We start from the raw sequence: 16258 nt of genomic DNA on the forward strand, positions 1-16258 counted from the left end.
CAACGTCCTTCCAGGAGAACCTGTCCCTGGGCCAAGAATCCTTTGTTACCTTCCTCTCCATCAAGAAACATTCGGAGCTCACAGACATGTGCACACACAGCACAACACAATCAGCCTCCCCTCCCCAGTCACCACTCCCACTTACAGGAGATTGACTCCTGCTGTGCACATAAGCTGGGATAATCAGGGTCTCTAAACAGTAGGCTTCAAGAGTCCCAAGTCCCACGTGGTGGGGGACTGAGGAAGGGGTACTCTTTCCCATACTCTTAGCCTTTGTGTGGCCTATAATAGCTGATCAAGAGACGTAGAAACACTAGAGGATGACACAAGGCTCTCCTTTCAGAATCACAAAGACCCATACTTTGAGCCCTCCTATTTCTATCCCTCACCACGCTTTTCCTTTAATATCCCTGACTCCCCTTTGATCCTAGTCCTCAGATTCAAGGCCTCATGAGGCCAAAACCCTGTAGTTCCCTTTCACAAGCTTCCCAGACTTTAACACCATCAGATTCAACCCTCTACCCCCACCCTGTCCCAACAGCAAGAACCTGCTAATCCTTAGCCACTAATCTTTTAGCCTTTAATCTGCTTTCCAAACTCTTGGCACCTGAGCTATTTATAAAGCAGTGTTTTATTCCCCCCCAACTCCATTCTCCTTCCCTGACCCCCACCAGTCTAAACATTCAAAGGACCTTAACTATAAGAGGCTGGGGAAGCGAGCATAGCAAACAGACCTGGAGACGGATGTGAGCCTCATCTCTCTCCCCAGGTAATAGTCCAAATTCCTCTATTTCTAGCCCATACTAGGTCCCATATCCTTTACCTTTAGCAACCCCAGGAATATATCAAGGAGCACTTGAGGGCACCTTTCTTGACACAATCAGCAGGCACTTGGGTCAAGACACCCTATGAGAGACCTCTGGAAATTCCCCAAATCTCACCCTTCAGTCCAGACCTGATATGCAACAAAGAGAAACACTAGACAGACATCCCCCTCTTTCTTTCTAAGGGTCCCCACTCCGAGGCTTAGTACCTGGGGACGTGGATGGGGTTAAGTATGGGAAAATTGGGGGACGGTGAAGAGAGTGATAAACAGATGCAAGGAAGGCTTTCGACCTCAATAGAGATTTCTGCCACCAACAACCAAGAGTGTGAGGGCACAAAACCCTTCTCTCCCATGCTTTTCTTCCCTCTTAGCTGAGAGTTAAAGCCACTGTGAGATGAACTCGGCCTCAGAATCCAAAGTAGGAGCAAAAGCAGGCAGAATCCATTTTTTCTTCATTCATTTATTCGTGTATCTAACAAACACATCTTGACACGTACTACTGTGTGCCAGGTGACGTCCAGCCTCATCCAGTCCAATTTTCCTCCAATTGTCTGGATGGAGGCATCCCTCCAGCCCTGTTCCAGACAAGTTCCTGCTCCATAAAGGTGCTCAAGAATGCCCCAGCTACTCCAGGAAACCATGCCCTTCCTGGAGAACAGACAGTATGGTTACTTGACAATTTGTAAAAATAGTTTTTCCCCCCATGTCTGGGATGGGTAAGAGTATGACTGAATAAGAAATCTTGGCAAGAGGGATAATATAAAGTGCTTGATGGTGGAGAGGTGTCTATTTAAGGAGGAAAGATTACACCACATTGGGTGTGTCTGGATGGTATCCCAGAATGGGGCAAAGAGAATAGGAACCAAATGACTGAACGTTCCTCCTTCTTTCCATCTTCTCAGAAAAGGCACAACGTCAACTCCATGGCCAACATCTCAAGGTAAGTAAGAACTCCTTCTAATTCTCTGAATCTGTGATCTGTCCCTTACCTGAACCCAAGTACTTGCCTTTGGGGTAAAAGAGTTTCTAACCTCTCTTCTACTTACAATTTGAACTCTACTCCCTTTCATGCTTCTTGGGCCTCTTCTCCTAATCCTAGGAATATTTCCTTTTCTCCCCCACTTCCCTTCCTTTCCCCTCCCTTATTTTCCTCTTTCCTTCTCTCCCAATGACCCTCCCTATTTACTTTCCGATTTTCTCTTTATAGGGTATATAAGAAGACCTGCTCCAATGGGAAGGTGAGAGAACCTGGCCTAGCCGGGCAAATTAGAGGGCAAAAGGGGCAGGTGGGTACCACCTTAAAGGTCTCAAAGGGTTTCTGCTGGGGGCTTCAGGGGAATCCGTTCAAAGATGATTATGAGAGTAACATGCCAGGTTCTTCCACAACAGCTTACTCTCTACCTGGGGAAACGGGACTTCGTGGACCATGTGGACATGGTGGATCCCATTGGTCAGTGAGTTCAAAAAGGGAAAGAGCCTGGGGAGAAGGGAATGGGAGCCAGGAACTAAGAGAAAACCAAGAAAGGAAAATGCAGAAGAGGAGGCTAATTAAAGGGGAAAATGGGAGGAACTATTTCAGGGATCCAATTCTGTTTCATAGTCTAAGGCTTTTTCCTGACTGCGGTGCCCTCTCTCTCTCTCTCTACACAGATGGTGTGGTCCTGGTTGACCCTGATTACTTAAAAGATAGAAAGAGTAAGTAAAAATTCTCTTGGACTTTGTATGTGCCAGGGACCCCAAACTGAAATGTCACCTATGCCGCTAGTAACCTGAATGAGTAGAGTGGATGAGTGTACCTGAGAGGTATAAAAAAAAACAAAAATCAGTGGGAACTGTGAATGCCTTGTCTGGTAGGGGCAAGCAACTGGGAATTTTAGCCCAGTGAGGCCAAATTTTCCGATTGTTGGAAAGGAACCAGAAATGAAGCACAGAATAAGACCGTCAGAGACCCAAATTCTAAAACGATTATGGTACCTCTTTCCCAAATAATATTCAACATAGATATATTTCTAAAACATAAATGAAATTTTATTTTTCAAAAGTACACAACATTTCCATGTGTACTAGAATTTAAAATAGTTTCTTTCTAAAATTTCTAGGTTTCCTTATTATTTTTGGTGGTCCCCTTGCTTTGTTGCTAAACTGAACATGGGCTTATTAGACTGGCTATAGAAAGATCCAGTATTCCAGAAATCCATATTTTCATGCAAATTTCCTGATCTTCAAATGTTGGCAGCTAACTAAACGACTTTTTAAGGCCTGGATAGATAAAAAAATTTTTATTTTTACTTGGGCTGGATGTGACCTTCAAACTGCCATTTTGGGGCCTCTGGGATATATCTTTCCACCTCTCCTATATAGGGAAAACCCCCTATCTTTTTTAGGGGGGAGGGGACCCCAAGTAAAGAAACAAAGAAAACAATAGCTCCAGCAAGTAACAAGAGACATTACTCTGGTCACAGTACCATAGATCAACATTACACTGACATATTTTTGCACTGCTTTTTAAAAAAAATTTTTTTTTATTCTGTGATTCAGTAAGCCTGAAAATTGGGTTTGGCTTGAAAAAGGTTGAGAACAAATTGATGAATATTAGTTCAAACATAACCTTTAGATCCTGTGAGATAAAATAACCTTAGTCTTTCTGATTAAACAGTGTGGATGAGCAGTCCAGCCAGTTCTAAATATCAGAAGAATTCTAGGGAATAGCTGGTAAATTAACCAGCTTAAGACTCTCAATTACTCTGTATTCTAAACATAAATAAATAAATAAATAAATAAATAAATAAATAAATAAATAGAATAGAATAAAAAATAAAAAACACCCTAAATCATTTTTCCAAGTTCCTACAAAACCTTTAGAATAACCTTCAGGGCGCCTGGGTGGCTCAGTGGGTTAAGCCACTGCCTTCGGCTCAGGTCATGATCTCAGGGTCCTGGGATCGAGTCCCGCATCGGGCTCTCTGCTCAGCAGGGAGCCTGCTTCTCTCTCTCTCTCTCTCTGCCTGCCTCTCCATCTACTTGTGATCTCCGTCTGTCAAATAAATAAAATCTTTAAAAAAAAAAAAAGTTTAGAATAACCTTCAGAATAACCTATAGAAAGAAATACTTAGTTTAGAAAACGCATGTTGATCCAGAAGGAGGATGTCTTTTCCATTTTGAGTCTTTCTTTATGTCCCTTAGTAGAATTTTTTATGACTATTCATTTAAGTTGGTTATGTTTCTTCAGTTTGTTCCTTGGCTTTTCTATATGTCTTGTTCCTTTTATGAAGATGTTTTTATTCGTGAATTTTCTGATTTTTTTTCTCTCAAGTTTCATTTGTTGATGTATAACAAGCTTATGCTATATTACTGAGTGATAAAGGCCAGTTGTAAGGCAGTATAGATGTATTGTTTAACAAAAATCTATCTGGGATCTCTCTGTATTATTTCTTACAACTGCATGTGAGTCTACAGTGCTCTCAAAATAAACAATTCGCTTTCAAAAGGCAATGGCACAAAGGCCTATGGTAGTCTTGTGTTTAATTAGAGACATGAAGTGGCGATGCAGGTGCAAGAGATATTAACAGCAGTTATCTCTGCAGTACGTTGTATGACAGCAGAGCTTGGGTTTATTCTTTTTGTTTGTATTTTCTGGTTTTCACATGATTAAGAGGTACTGTTTGTCTAACAGACACAACCACAACCATAAGTTGATAACTTTAGAGCAGATGTTGAATTTTTAAAAATGAAAACGATCGATTTTCTTTTTTTTTTTTAAGATTTTTATTTATGGGGCACCTGGGTGGCTCAGTCGTTAGGCATCTGCCTTCGGCTGAGGTCATGATCTCAAGGTCCTGGGATCAAGTCCCACATCGGGCTCCCTGCTCAGTGGAGGGCCCTCTTCTCCCTCTCCCACTCCTCTTGCTTGTGTTCCCTCTCTCGCTGTCTCGCTTTCTGTCAAATAAAGAAAACCTTTTTAAAATTATTTATTTATTTATTCATGAGAGTCAGAGGCAGAGAGAGAAGCAGGCTCCCTGCTGAGCAGGGAGCCTAATGCAGGACTCAATCCCAGGACCCCGGGATCATGACCCCCAGCTGAAGGCAGCAGCTTAACTGACTGAGCCACCCAGGCATCCCGAATTCACACATTTTTAAAAGTTTCTATTGCCAGACTGCCCTCCAAAATGATTGTACCAATTGACTCTCCCTCCTGCAGTATATAAGGCCACCCATTGCCCCAGTCCTTATAAATACTACCATTATTATTATTTTCAGTCTTCATTGTATCTTTTCAATATAGATTCACTTTCCTTGTTCTTAATTTGAAAAGCAGATATCCTGGCTGTTCGATATTTTGAGCTCATAAAAATACGAAATAAGTTGCTTTCTCCTAGTGTGTGGCTGTTGGTACTTTTCTTTTCTTGTGGGTCAGGGCTTTTGCACCCCAACCCATATTCCGCTAGTTCACTGACGCAGCTTTCTATTTGCCCCTCATCTTAGGTACCAGCTGCATAAGTATGAATTCAATTATAACTATCCGATTTCTGCCAGTATTCCTATAACTGTCGTCATCATTCACATCTATAATTACAGTTTCCAAAAGGATTTCTTATACATCAACTCCTCACAGGAACTCCTATGACCTGGGTTGGGCATACGGAAGTCTGGCTTTTGGAGTCACACAGTTAAGTGACCGGGGCAGCTCTGAACTCATTTTCTCTACCTGTGAAATGGAGATAATACTTCAGAAGAGTCGCGCCTAGCTGACTTAGTCTATAGAGCATGTGACTCTTGACCTCGGGGTCATGATTTCAAGCCCCACACTGGATGTAAAAGTTACTTAAGAAAATGAATATTTAAAAAACAGTAATGATACTTCAGAGGATTGTTGTGAAGTCTAAATAACATATGCAGAGCTCCTGTTATTGACAGGTGAATTAACTGAGACTCACAGAACTCGAGGGATTCGTACAAGTCATACTCAAGCCGAGGTAGTCGGACCCTAGAGAATTCCGTAATAAATACCTTGTACCCACTGCCTGGCTTCCAAAAGAACTACAGAAACAAACTTGTCTCCCATGTGTCCTTCCCTAATCCCATTTCCCCTCCTTTTTCCCTCCTTCCCTCCCGGCCTCCTCCCCGGGAAACAACTATCCCGCATTTGGTGTTTATTATTCCTATGATGTTACTATACTTCTACCCATAGTTATATATCTGCGAGCAACTCTGGTATCGTTCTACATGCTCTTAAATTTCATATACACGGTATTGGATCATGGGTATCATTATGAAGCTAGCTTTCTTTTGACTCAATAGTTTTTTTTGAGTTTTAACCATGTTGATACATGGAGCTCTAGTTCATTTAAACTCAGTTTAGCATTCTATTATATGAATATACCATAGCTGTATTACCCATTCTTTCTCTGATATTAAAATTATTTCTAATTTTATGCTACAGCAAATATAATATTGATGCAATGGACATTCTCATATGTATCTCCACATAAACATGAGCAAGAGTTCCGCTAAATTCTTCTTACGTCATAATATATAAGCAGATTCAGTTTTACTCACTTTGGAGTTTCTTCAGAGTGTTTGTCCTAATTTACCCTCCCACCAGCAGTGTGCAATGAACTTCTATCGTTCCACTCCTTCACCAAGGAACTTCTATCATTGCACACTGCTGGTGGGAGGGTAAATTAGGACAATCTGATGCGTGTGACATGTTACCTCATCATTGTGGTTTTAATCAGTGCTTATCTGATTACTAATGAGATTGGACATCTTTTCATATATTTTTTTAAGATTTATCATTTATTTATTTTAGAGGGAACATGCAGCGGGGAGGAGCAGAGGGAAAGCAAAAGAGAATCTCGAGCAGACTCCACACCGAATGCAGAACCCAATGCCGGGCTAGAACTCATGACCCTGAGATCATGACCTGAGCCAAAACCCAGAGTCGGATGCTTAACCGACTGTGCCACCCAGGCACCCTGACATGTTCTCACATCTCACTGGCCTTTCTATATCATGCCTCTCCATACTCTTTGCACACTTTTATATTGGGATCTTTAAATGATTGATTTTCAGGAGTTCTTTATATCTCACAAATGCGAAGATTTTTTATTGAAGTAGAGTTGACACACAACATTCATTAGTTTCAGGTTAGGACCGCTAAACTTTGGTTTGCTATGCATGGTACAAATGTTTTCTCCTGGGCTTTTGCTTGTTTTCTTGTTCATAAAGACTCCTAATGTAAAGAGGATTTAAATTTTACTGTAGTCTAATGTATTAATCCTTTTCTTCGTGGCCACATGGTTTCAGTCATATTCCCTTGTCTCTCCATGTCTTCCCATGGGCCATTTAAGAACTTCCTATCTCCCTCAGGCATGACAAGTCACTCTCTTCCTCCTTTGCCTGCAGTGTTTGTCACGTTGACATGTGCCTTCCGCTATGGCCACGATGACTTGGATGTGATTGGTCTGATGTTCCGCAAAGATTTGTATGTGCAGGTGCAGCAGGTGTTCCCACCTGAGCCCACCAGCCCCCAAGGGCCCCTCACAGTCCTACAGGAGCGACTCCTGCAAAAGCTGGGGAACAATGCCTACCCCTTTACCCTGCAGGTACTAACCACCCCCCCAGTCCTGGGCAAGGTTTCCAGGGGGAGATTAAGAGGGGAAGCTAAAGAGGGAAAACAGAGGAAGGGGTTCCCTATTTCTCCTGTTTGCTGACCTCTTCCTGATTCCCCAGATGGCTGTTAACCTTCCCTGTTCAGTGACGCTGCAGCCAGGGCCTGAAGATGCTGGAAAGGTGAGGTCCGTGTTCTGAGAAAGGGAGAGAGATAGTCAATACCAGGAAGAGGGACAGGTGGACAGGGGGACAAGACTGCTGAAACAGACCCCTAAGAGATGGGGTCAGGCATTTCATTAGAGACCCAAGAGGAAAGGATAGTCAGAAATGAGTTCTCTTTGCCCCTGCCCCCTTGCAGGCCTGTGGGATTGACTTTGAAGTGAAGAGTTTCTGTGCTGAAAACCTGGAGGAGAAAATCTCCAAGAGGTAGTCTTTAGTCCTCTTCAAAACCCCTGCCTCCAGACTGGGCTAAGAAACAGATCCTGATACCAGGACTGAAAGAGCCCTACTTGTAACCTCCATAGTAGCATCATAGCCGACTCAGAGGTCCAGCTCTGATTTCCCCTCTGGCTTCTCTTCCTTGCTCCAGGGCAGTCGGCCAGCTTCCCCTGAAAGGGCCAAAAACTAAATAATTTGGCTTTGCCAGCCCTATAGTTTCGGTTGCAGCTACTCAACTCTGCCATTGTAGTGCGAAAGCAGGCAGAGACAGTATGTAAATGAATGAGCTGGGCTGTCTTCCAATACGACTTTATTTATAGACACTAAAATTAGAATTTTATATAATTTCCACATGTCATGAAATATTATCGTTCTTTGAATTTTTTCAACCATTTAAAAATGCAACAACCATTCTCAGCTTGTGGGCCATCCAAAAACAGGCAGCAGGCCACATTTGGCCAGTGAGCCATTGTTCACCGACTCATGGTATGGATGCCTCCACTGAGGGTCTAGAGGAATTTTCTGGGGGAGACTCTACGCCACCTCCACCCCCACCCCACCCCAAGCAAGGACCGGGCCATGCCGTTGGCATGGAAAAAAGTCTGTGAGTCCCCAGGGAGATGTGTTGGCTAACCTCTTGGCCTCTACTCAGAGACTCCGTGCGGCTGGTGGTTCGGAAAATACAGTTTGCACCCCCAGAACCAGGCCCTGGCCCCTGTGCCCAGACGACCCGCCGCTTCCTTCTGTCAGCTCAGCCCCTACAGCTGCAGGCCTCGATGGACAGGGAGGTTTGTGAACCCCACTTCCTGACCTCTTACTCTGAAACCCCTCCAAAACCCTGATCCTTCACTGATTTCCTTCTTGGGTAGCCAGAGACGGAAGCCAGGGCAGCAACACTGTTAAGGAAGCAGGAATTCTGGGTCTCAATCTAAGGGTTCTCCCTCCAGCCTCATGATAAGCCTCTCCCTCTGCTTCAGGTTCACTACCACGGCAAACCCATCTCTGTCAACATTTCTATCAACAACTGCACCAACAAGGTCATCAAAAAAATCAAGATTTCAGGTGAGCTTCTTTTCCTATTCCCCCTGCACCTGGTTCCTAATCCACGGGTCTTTTTCCAAAATGCTGCCTCACTTACGCAGTCTGCATTCATCTAGACTTTCTCTCTAATGCAAGCTTACCAAAATGCCTATCTTTCTTTGCCCACAAGCGCATCTCAGTACAACATGCATAGTGTACCCATATGTCGGGTCACATCTAAGGGCAGTGAGTTGGGGTTTTGAGGAAAACTGAATGATTATAGTCACGTGCTTTTCCCCGGCTGTTCAGTTGACCAGATCACAGACGTTGTCCTGTATTCCTTAGACAAGTACACCAAGACCGTGTTCATCCAGGAGTTCACGTGAGCTGGCACCGGGGCTGGGGGCAAGAGAGCCAAGGGGTGGGTTGGTGGTAAAAGTGTCAGGGACTAGAGGCAAAGGAGGGGGTTGGGGAAAGAAGGAAGAGGGTAAGAACCCACGACTGAGGAAAGTCAAGATGAGTGCTGGAGAGAATAAGAGGGATTCCCAGGAGAACTAGAGGGTGGATACCCACAAGAGGACCATCAAAACTCGGGGAGGTCAGGGGCATAAGGATTTCCCACCAGAGCAAAGTGTTCCCACTCTCCACAGTTGGACATGCCCACTCTCTTGGCTACTCCAGTAGGTTTATGGAATTGTGCAATATGGCCTTGGGAATTAAAGTACGCATAACTGGCAAAGCCTAGCCTAAGTTCTTCTCTTCTTTTAAAGGGAGACTATAGGTGCTAACTCCAGTTTCTCTAAGAGCTTCGAAGTAACTCCGCTCCTGGCTCCCAACTGCCAGAAACAGGGCCTGGCACTGGATGGCAAACTCAAGCACGGCGATACCAATCTAGCCTCCAGCACAATGTAAGCTCACACGTGAAGCCCAACCTCCATGTCCCATCCCCTTACCCATTCTTCATGCTGTGCATAGAGTTCTTAGCTGTTACCTGTTAAGGAAGCCTACCCATTTTTTAAAAATGTCCCTAGGCCAGTGTTCAGAGACCGCTGCAGGCCTGAAAGCCATCAGGAAGCTAAATAATGCCCATGGGACCAATGCCCAGGCTTAGGTCACAGGGAGCAAAAGAAGAAGCAGTGAGGATAATTCCCTGTGTTGTATAATACTCTGCAGCTCACAAAGCTCATGCATGTCTAGAAGTGAAAGACTAGGAGATGAGAAATGGAGGAGGAGGACGACCAAAAGAAGGAGAACGACATAATAGGAATTGGTAGAATTCTGCCCAATCATTCATTTTGGTCCTATGTCTTTGAAGGCCCTAGTGCTAGGTATGTCTTCTACCAAAAGCCATCTGCCACCATCTGATGAATGTTATTTGTCCCCTACATTTATCCATACCTTATCAATCTTGAGGCTATAGATTGTTACTGCTAGAAAGACCCTCGGAAATCATCCAAACAGTATGATTTTATAAAGGATCATTATTCCAGAGTCATGAAGAGACTTTCCCAATATCCTACAGTTTTCTGTGTCTCATTTTCCAATCAGTGAGTTTTTCAGGGAGCACCTGTTACATGCTCATTCCTATGCTAAGCAATGTGGGAGGATACAAAGACATTTTAGACAGCCTCTGCCTTCAGTCAATTTATGGCCTAGGCAGGGAACAAAGAGGAACGCCAATGCAATCTAAAGGTTAAATGTTTGTACACGTGGTTCAGATTAGAAATTCAATAGAAGTTAAAAGAAGCCGGCAGAGCTGGAGAGAGCTTCCTGGAGGAGACTGAATGACTTACACCTTTTTTTTTTTTTTTTAAAGATTTTATTTATTTTACAGAGAGTGAGAGAGTGCATGAGAGGGGAGAGGGTCAGAGGGAGAAGCGGTCTCCCTGCTGAGCTGGGAGTCTGCTGCAGGACTCCATGCTGGGACTCAGTTCTGGGACTCCGGGATCATGACCTGAGCCATAGGCAGTCACTCAACCAACTGAGCCACACAGGCGCCCCTGAATGAGCTAGATCTTGAGGCACATGTAGGATCTGGATAGCAACAGAAACAGAGGAAGGAAAGGACATTCTAGATTGGGAGCACAGCATAGGCAAAGGCCAGAAGGTGGGAAACTGCATGGCGTGTTCTGAGCATGGAGAGAGGATGGGTCCGCTTAGGTTGTATCCCTGGTATTAGGGAATCAGGGCAGAAGAAGTTAGAGAGGCCGGGTGAGCCCAGTATGCTAAGGGTCATGAAAGCCACACCAAGTGGCTCTTCAGCAGAGGGTGACATGGTAAAACTGGACTTTAGGAATAGAAATGGAATTTCAGTGAGTAGGAGAGATGAGAGCTTGGAAGGTCTGTGAGAAGGCTGCACAGGAAGGGACTGAGGGAAAGAATGCTTTACTCCCCTCCCCACAACAAACACACAACAATTAATACTACCACTTCCAGTCTTCAACCTGGAATGGACAAGGAGCTCCTGGGGATCCTGGTGTCCTACAAAGTGAGAGTCAACCTGATGGTGTCCGGTGGAGGGTGAGTGATAGTTCAGGGTCTGTCTGGGCAGGGGCCAGGGAGCCACACTTGTTTTCCCTCCCGTTGGACTGACCCAGTCAAGCTGTTTCCCATCCCTTCTCCCAGACCAGTTTCCCAAAACCTGTGTGCTCAGTGAGCAAGCTACCTTCCCTTCCAGAAACCTCTCCTGTGGCTGAGTTGGCCTTATGATCCCTTATCCCCCAGGAAAACTAGGTTGCCACTTTCCATTTCCAGCTGCTAATTTTACCATGTCATTCTACCCTCAGCATCCTCGGTGACCTGATAGCCAGGTAAGAGACTCCATGAGGAAGCTGTGGGGGGAGGGCACGGAGCAAGAACGGGAAGGTGAGGACATAAGGAGACCAAAAGTGGGCCAAAGGAGAGCCTGAGGACATCCCAGGACCAGAAAACTGAGGGGGAGAGGTTTCAGGAGTGGCCTCAGAGGGAGATCTGTGACTCTTCTTTGGAATCCTCGCAGCGATGTCGGTGTGGAGCTGCCCTTGATCTTGATGCATCCAAAGCCATCACATGGTAAGGGACCAGGCGGGACCGACAGGAACGGTGGGCCTGATTGCGGCGACCAAGCCGTTCTAATCTCCGGAATCCCGGACTGGCTGTGTGGGTAGAGAATGTAGAGCAATGGGCAGATCGGGTTCCTAGGTTTTCGGGGGGGGGGGTGGGTGCGTGGGTGCGCACACACACGAACGCACCTTGGGGAAGGGGAGGGAGGAGAGGGTTAAAAAGGGAGGGGGGAGCGAAACAAGACATTTCTCAGTGGAACTGAAGAGCCCAGTGTCAGCTTCTCCGTGTGTCCCTCCCTCTCCATGCTTTGCTACAGAGGCTGCTAGGTAAGAAACTGTGAAGCCCGGAAACCCCATCCCCCTTTCCCCATTGCCACCCCCCATTTTATGACGATGGCAATGTTAAAAAGCTTCCCGGGAGTGTTGCTTTCAATACTGTGCGGTGGTAACCTATGGTTTAGCCTCGTGTCATAGTTCAGTGCTTTTCATACGCCCTCCACCCCCTGCTCTTCTCAGAATCCTCCTTTCCCCTCTTCCCTTCCTTACACCCTCCCGCCCCCCCTCCCCCCGCCTTCGGTCTTTCATTCTACCAATCACTTCCCTCCCTCCCCGACCCTCCATTCTTGTTTCCCCTCCAGCACAATGGGTGGGTGGTGGCGGGGTTGGGGAGGGACTTTTGTTTTGGGAGATGGAGGAGGGAGCGAAGGGAGACAAGCTAGAGTGGTCGATCCATGGGTTGGGGGGGTGGGGGTCGCTAACCAGAGAGGGCTTCAGATCTGAGTTGGAAGCGGAGAAGAGATCACTGTTCTGGAATCACAGGAAGGGAGGGAAAGTGGATGATGCCCAGAGAGTTGTTCCTAACCCTGCATTCCCCTCTGCTGCTTTGCAAGCTCTGAGGACATAGTCATCGAGGAGTTCACTCGGCAGGAGAACCGCGGGGAGGAGAGCCAGGAGGCTGTGGTGGTGGAGGGGGATGAGGGAAGCTGAACACCTCGCTCTGGTGCATCTGGGCAGGAGCACCACTGTAAAGCTCTAATAAATCAACTTGTCCAAGACGCGCCTGGCAATCTCTTTGGTATTTCCTTCTCCAAGAGGGTGATGGCATTACAGATAACATCACCCTCTGCCCCTGGCAGTGATGACTCCGAAGCATGTGCTTTTCCCCCAAGCAAGCCCCGACTTCCCTCTGGCTAAGCCACCTGCCCTCTGTGGATCCTTCAACTTGCCCTCTGGACCCTGGCTATCCCCCCGCCACCCTACCTCCGCAGCCCCCCCTTTCCCCTTAACGTCACTGCAGCGATCTCTCGTGGATCATCCACAGCTCCAGGCAGGGCCTGAGGGGGCGTTGCCATGCCCCCAACCCCCGAGTCCATGTGCAAGGTGATGAGCAGAAGGACAGAGAGCACACCATCCACCTGCCGCCATGTACAGCCTCGCACGCAGGGCCCACGGCAAACCAGAGGCTTCTGGAAACCACTGAGCCGACCCCTGCACAAGCCCAAACTCATGGGCCTGGGGGAGCAGAGCAAGGAGAAGGGGGGTATCTGGGTGGGGCTTTGAAGATCGGGAGGTGTGACTGGGATGGAAGAGTGTCAGGGGCGGGATCAATTTCCTCCTCCTCACTGGGGGTGATGGTTGGCCCACTTAGCCACCTCACAGTGGGGAAGATACCACTCCTCACCGGCTTCCTGTACTACACCTTCAACTGTGCCTGCCAGGTGAGCCCACCAGCAAGACATCACACAGAACATTTTGTCCCCTCCTCAGCCAACCCCCCTAGGGATTCGTCTCAAAGTTATCTATTGTAAGCATTGAGAAGTTGAGCCAGGACAACCTTCTCAAGGGCCATTCCCCACTTCTGGTTCTAAGACTGCCTGGTATTGGAAGGAGAGGAGGGGTGCAGAGTACCCAACCCTGGGTTGCCGGCAGTCATTGGACTGGACTTCCTAAGATCATGTGCTTAGGAGGACCAGATGTTGAGTGTTCACTCTCATATCACTAACTCTATACCTTGGCCCCTTAGGCCTATTCATTAATGGTTGGGCAGCTCTGTCTTGGATTATCTGTGGATAAATCAGGGGAAAAAATATAGAACCTCCCCAAATGACCAAACCCCGCTTTGCTTCTCGTTTTCTCTGCCTCCGTCTAGTCTCCCCCTGTAACACAGAGTCCAAGAGGCTTTGAATCCTTAAGTCGGCTGCTCCATGGGGTCTTCTTTAATCAAGACAGTATATTGTGATTGGATCTGTCCTAGGATGATAGGCCACTTGGTTTGTGGCTGTAGCAGCCACTTTTCAAGGACACGGTTTCCTTGATTCTTTTTGGTTCGCCTTTTAAGTTTTAACCTTTAAAAGGTACGTTTCTTTCCCTTCTGAGCATTTTTTTTAAAGTTTTTATTTACTTGTCAGAGAGAGCACAAGTAGGGGGAGCAGCAGACATTGGGAGAAGCAGGCTCCCTGACGAGCAAGGAGCCCAATGCGGGTCTCGATTCCATGACCCAGGGATCATGAACTGAGTCGAAGGCAGCCGCTTAACTGACCAAGCCACCTATGCATCCCTCTCAACATTTGCTTATGCAGGTTCAGCTGCAGCTATGGGACACAGCTAGCCGGGAGTGCTTTTGCAGCCTAAATTTCTAGGTACACATGATTCAACTACTATAGTGGCTAGTCTAGGACACCACAAGTGTGTGTTAAGCCATGTTTTATTTGAAAAAGGGATTGAGGAAAAAAATAGGGAAGTTGGTAAGACTAGGAGAGAGGAAGGACAGGTACATTATTCCCTCTAAACCTCTACTAAGTGTTTCAACTCTCCGCAACACATTCTCTCACAGACATCGTTTTCAAGGAGACACGTTAAGTGGATAGATGTAGGAGCAGAAAGAGGTGATGATATCATCATCGCGTAAGTGGGTAACAACACTGATCTGAACAATAGGTAAGGAAGAACTACGACTTCTGGCACACCTAGAGTTCAATTGCAATGGCGAGGATCTACTGTGCTGTGTTTACATGGGAGAAGTTTACCAGTTTCAGGGAACAGAAAGGTGATGGGTTCAAGGCTTCTATGGTTCATATCCTGGGGAGGCATTATTAGACTTCAGAAGGATCCGTCCCTATTCACTTTGAGTTACCATTTACCACTATCTGGTGCCTTATATCATTTCTCATTTGTCCAAACAAGTCTCTGCAGATGACAGGGAAGAAATACCCAGAGACCTCAGTGTGCTGTTTGAAACCAGTGCCCAAATGGGTTAGAATGTGAAATATGTAATGCCCATTTCTCTTTGTACTTGTTGTACTCTTGTCTCTAACTACCTCTCACTGCTTATTCTTTTGGATAACCTTGGCTTGTCCTATCTTAGGGTGGGTACAAGGTTCATTTCCCCATCATGCAGCACAAAGGCCCAGAATCTCTGAACCTGGCCTTTTGCACAAGTGCACACATGCGCACACAAGCGCACGCGTGTGTGCGCACACACACACACACATATGCACACACATAGAGTTATTCCAGCACATGGCTTCCACTCTGCCATCCAGAATTCATTTCCACTGAAGAGTTCTCTTTTCTCCCAGCTTTGGTGGGCTAGGGAGTGCAATGTAGAGAAGGCAGATTTCCTTTGCTGATTTGATGGCCAGGGCTGACTGCTATATTTGGTAAAATGGGACTAACCTCAGCCAACAACAGCTCCCTGGTCTTCCTTTGGGCAAGAGATAAGATCAGAATTCTTCAGTTTCCTAGAAGCTGCCCCCCTGGTAGCTGAGATTTAACCCCAGCTACATCCCTCTTACCTTAATACACACTACAGGGGTGGAAATTCAACTGGAGTCTTTCATAGAGCCAGGCATCAAAAGACATTGACTCTGTCTAATCTGATGACTTTATTGCATTTGGGCTTCCCAGTAATCCATCTCCCCCACCCTCAGATTTAAGATTTAAATACTTGGCTACTGGGGGCGCCTGGGCGGCTCAGTCGGTGAAGTGTCACAGCCTTCCACTTGGGTCATGGTCCTGGGGTCCTGGGATTGAGCCCCACATCAGGGTCTCTGCTCAGTGTGTGCATGTGTGGGGGGTGGGGTTCCTGCCTTTCCCTTGGCCTCTACTCCTCCTCCCTGTGTTCTCTCACTTTCAAATAAATAAATATTTAAAAATAAATACATACATATTTGGGTACTTACCAAGCTTTCATACAATTCCTGAGCTTAGGAGTTAAGATAGAACCCCCAAGGGGCACCTGGCTGGCTCAGTCAGTGGACCATGTGGCTCTTAACATCAGGGTCACTGAGTTCCAGCCCCACGATGGGTGTGGAGCGTACTT

General features: G+C 46.3%; 1 protein-coding gene across 1 annotated transcript; it reads left to right on the forward strand.

Moving 5' to 3' along the window:
- The first annotated feature begins 695 nt into the window (after positions 1–695).
- ARR3 (arrestin 3) lies at positions 696–12986 on the forward strand. Its single transcript, XM_032330679.1, has 17 exons — positions 696–769; positions 1729–1766; positions 2034–2064; positions 2216–2276; positions 2477–2521; positions 7232–7431; positions 7559–7618; positions 7797–7864; positions 8529–8664; positions 8854–8938; positions 9206–9278; positions 9667–9804; positions 11333–11416; positions 11683–11706; positions 11895–11947; positions 12255–12264; positions 12828–12986. Exons 2-17 carry the CDS (start codon positions 1750–1752, stop codon positions 12922–12924), a joined length of 1182 nt encoding a protein of 393 aa, XP_032186570.1. The 5' UTR covers positions 696–769; positions 1729–1749; the 3' UTR covers positions 12925–12986.
- Positions 12987–16258: the final 3272 nt, after the last annotated feature.

This window comes from Mustela erminea, chromosome X (assembly GCF_009829155.1).
Source record: "Mustela erminea isolate mMusErm1 chromosome X, mMusErm1.Pri, whole genome shotgun sequence".
Classification (NCBI taxonomy): Eukaryota; Metazoa; Chordata; class Mammalia; order Carnivora; family Mustelidae; genus Mustela; species Mustela erminea.

What these genes read in the sequence shown, in the direction of transcription:
- ARR3 (XM_032330679.1), top strand. An exon ending in CCTACCCCTTTACCCTGCAG is followed by an intron (nt 7,432 to 7,558) that starts GTACTAACCACC and finishes CTGATTCCCCAG; the next exon opens with ATGGCTGTTAACCTTCCCTG. An exon ending in CTGATGGTGTCCGGTGGAGG is followed by an intron (nt 11,417 to 11,682) that starts GTGAGTGATAGT and finishes TTCTACCCTCAG; the next exon opens with CATCCTCGGTGACCTGATAG.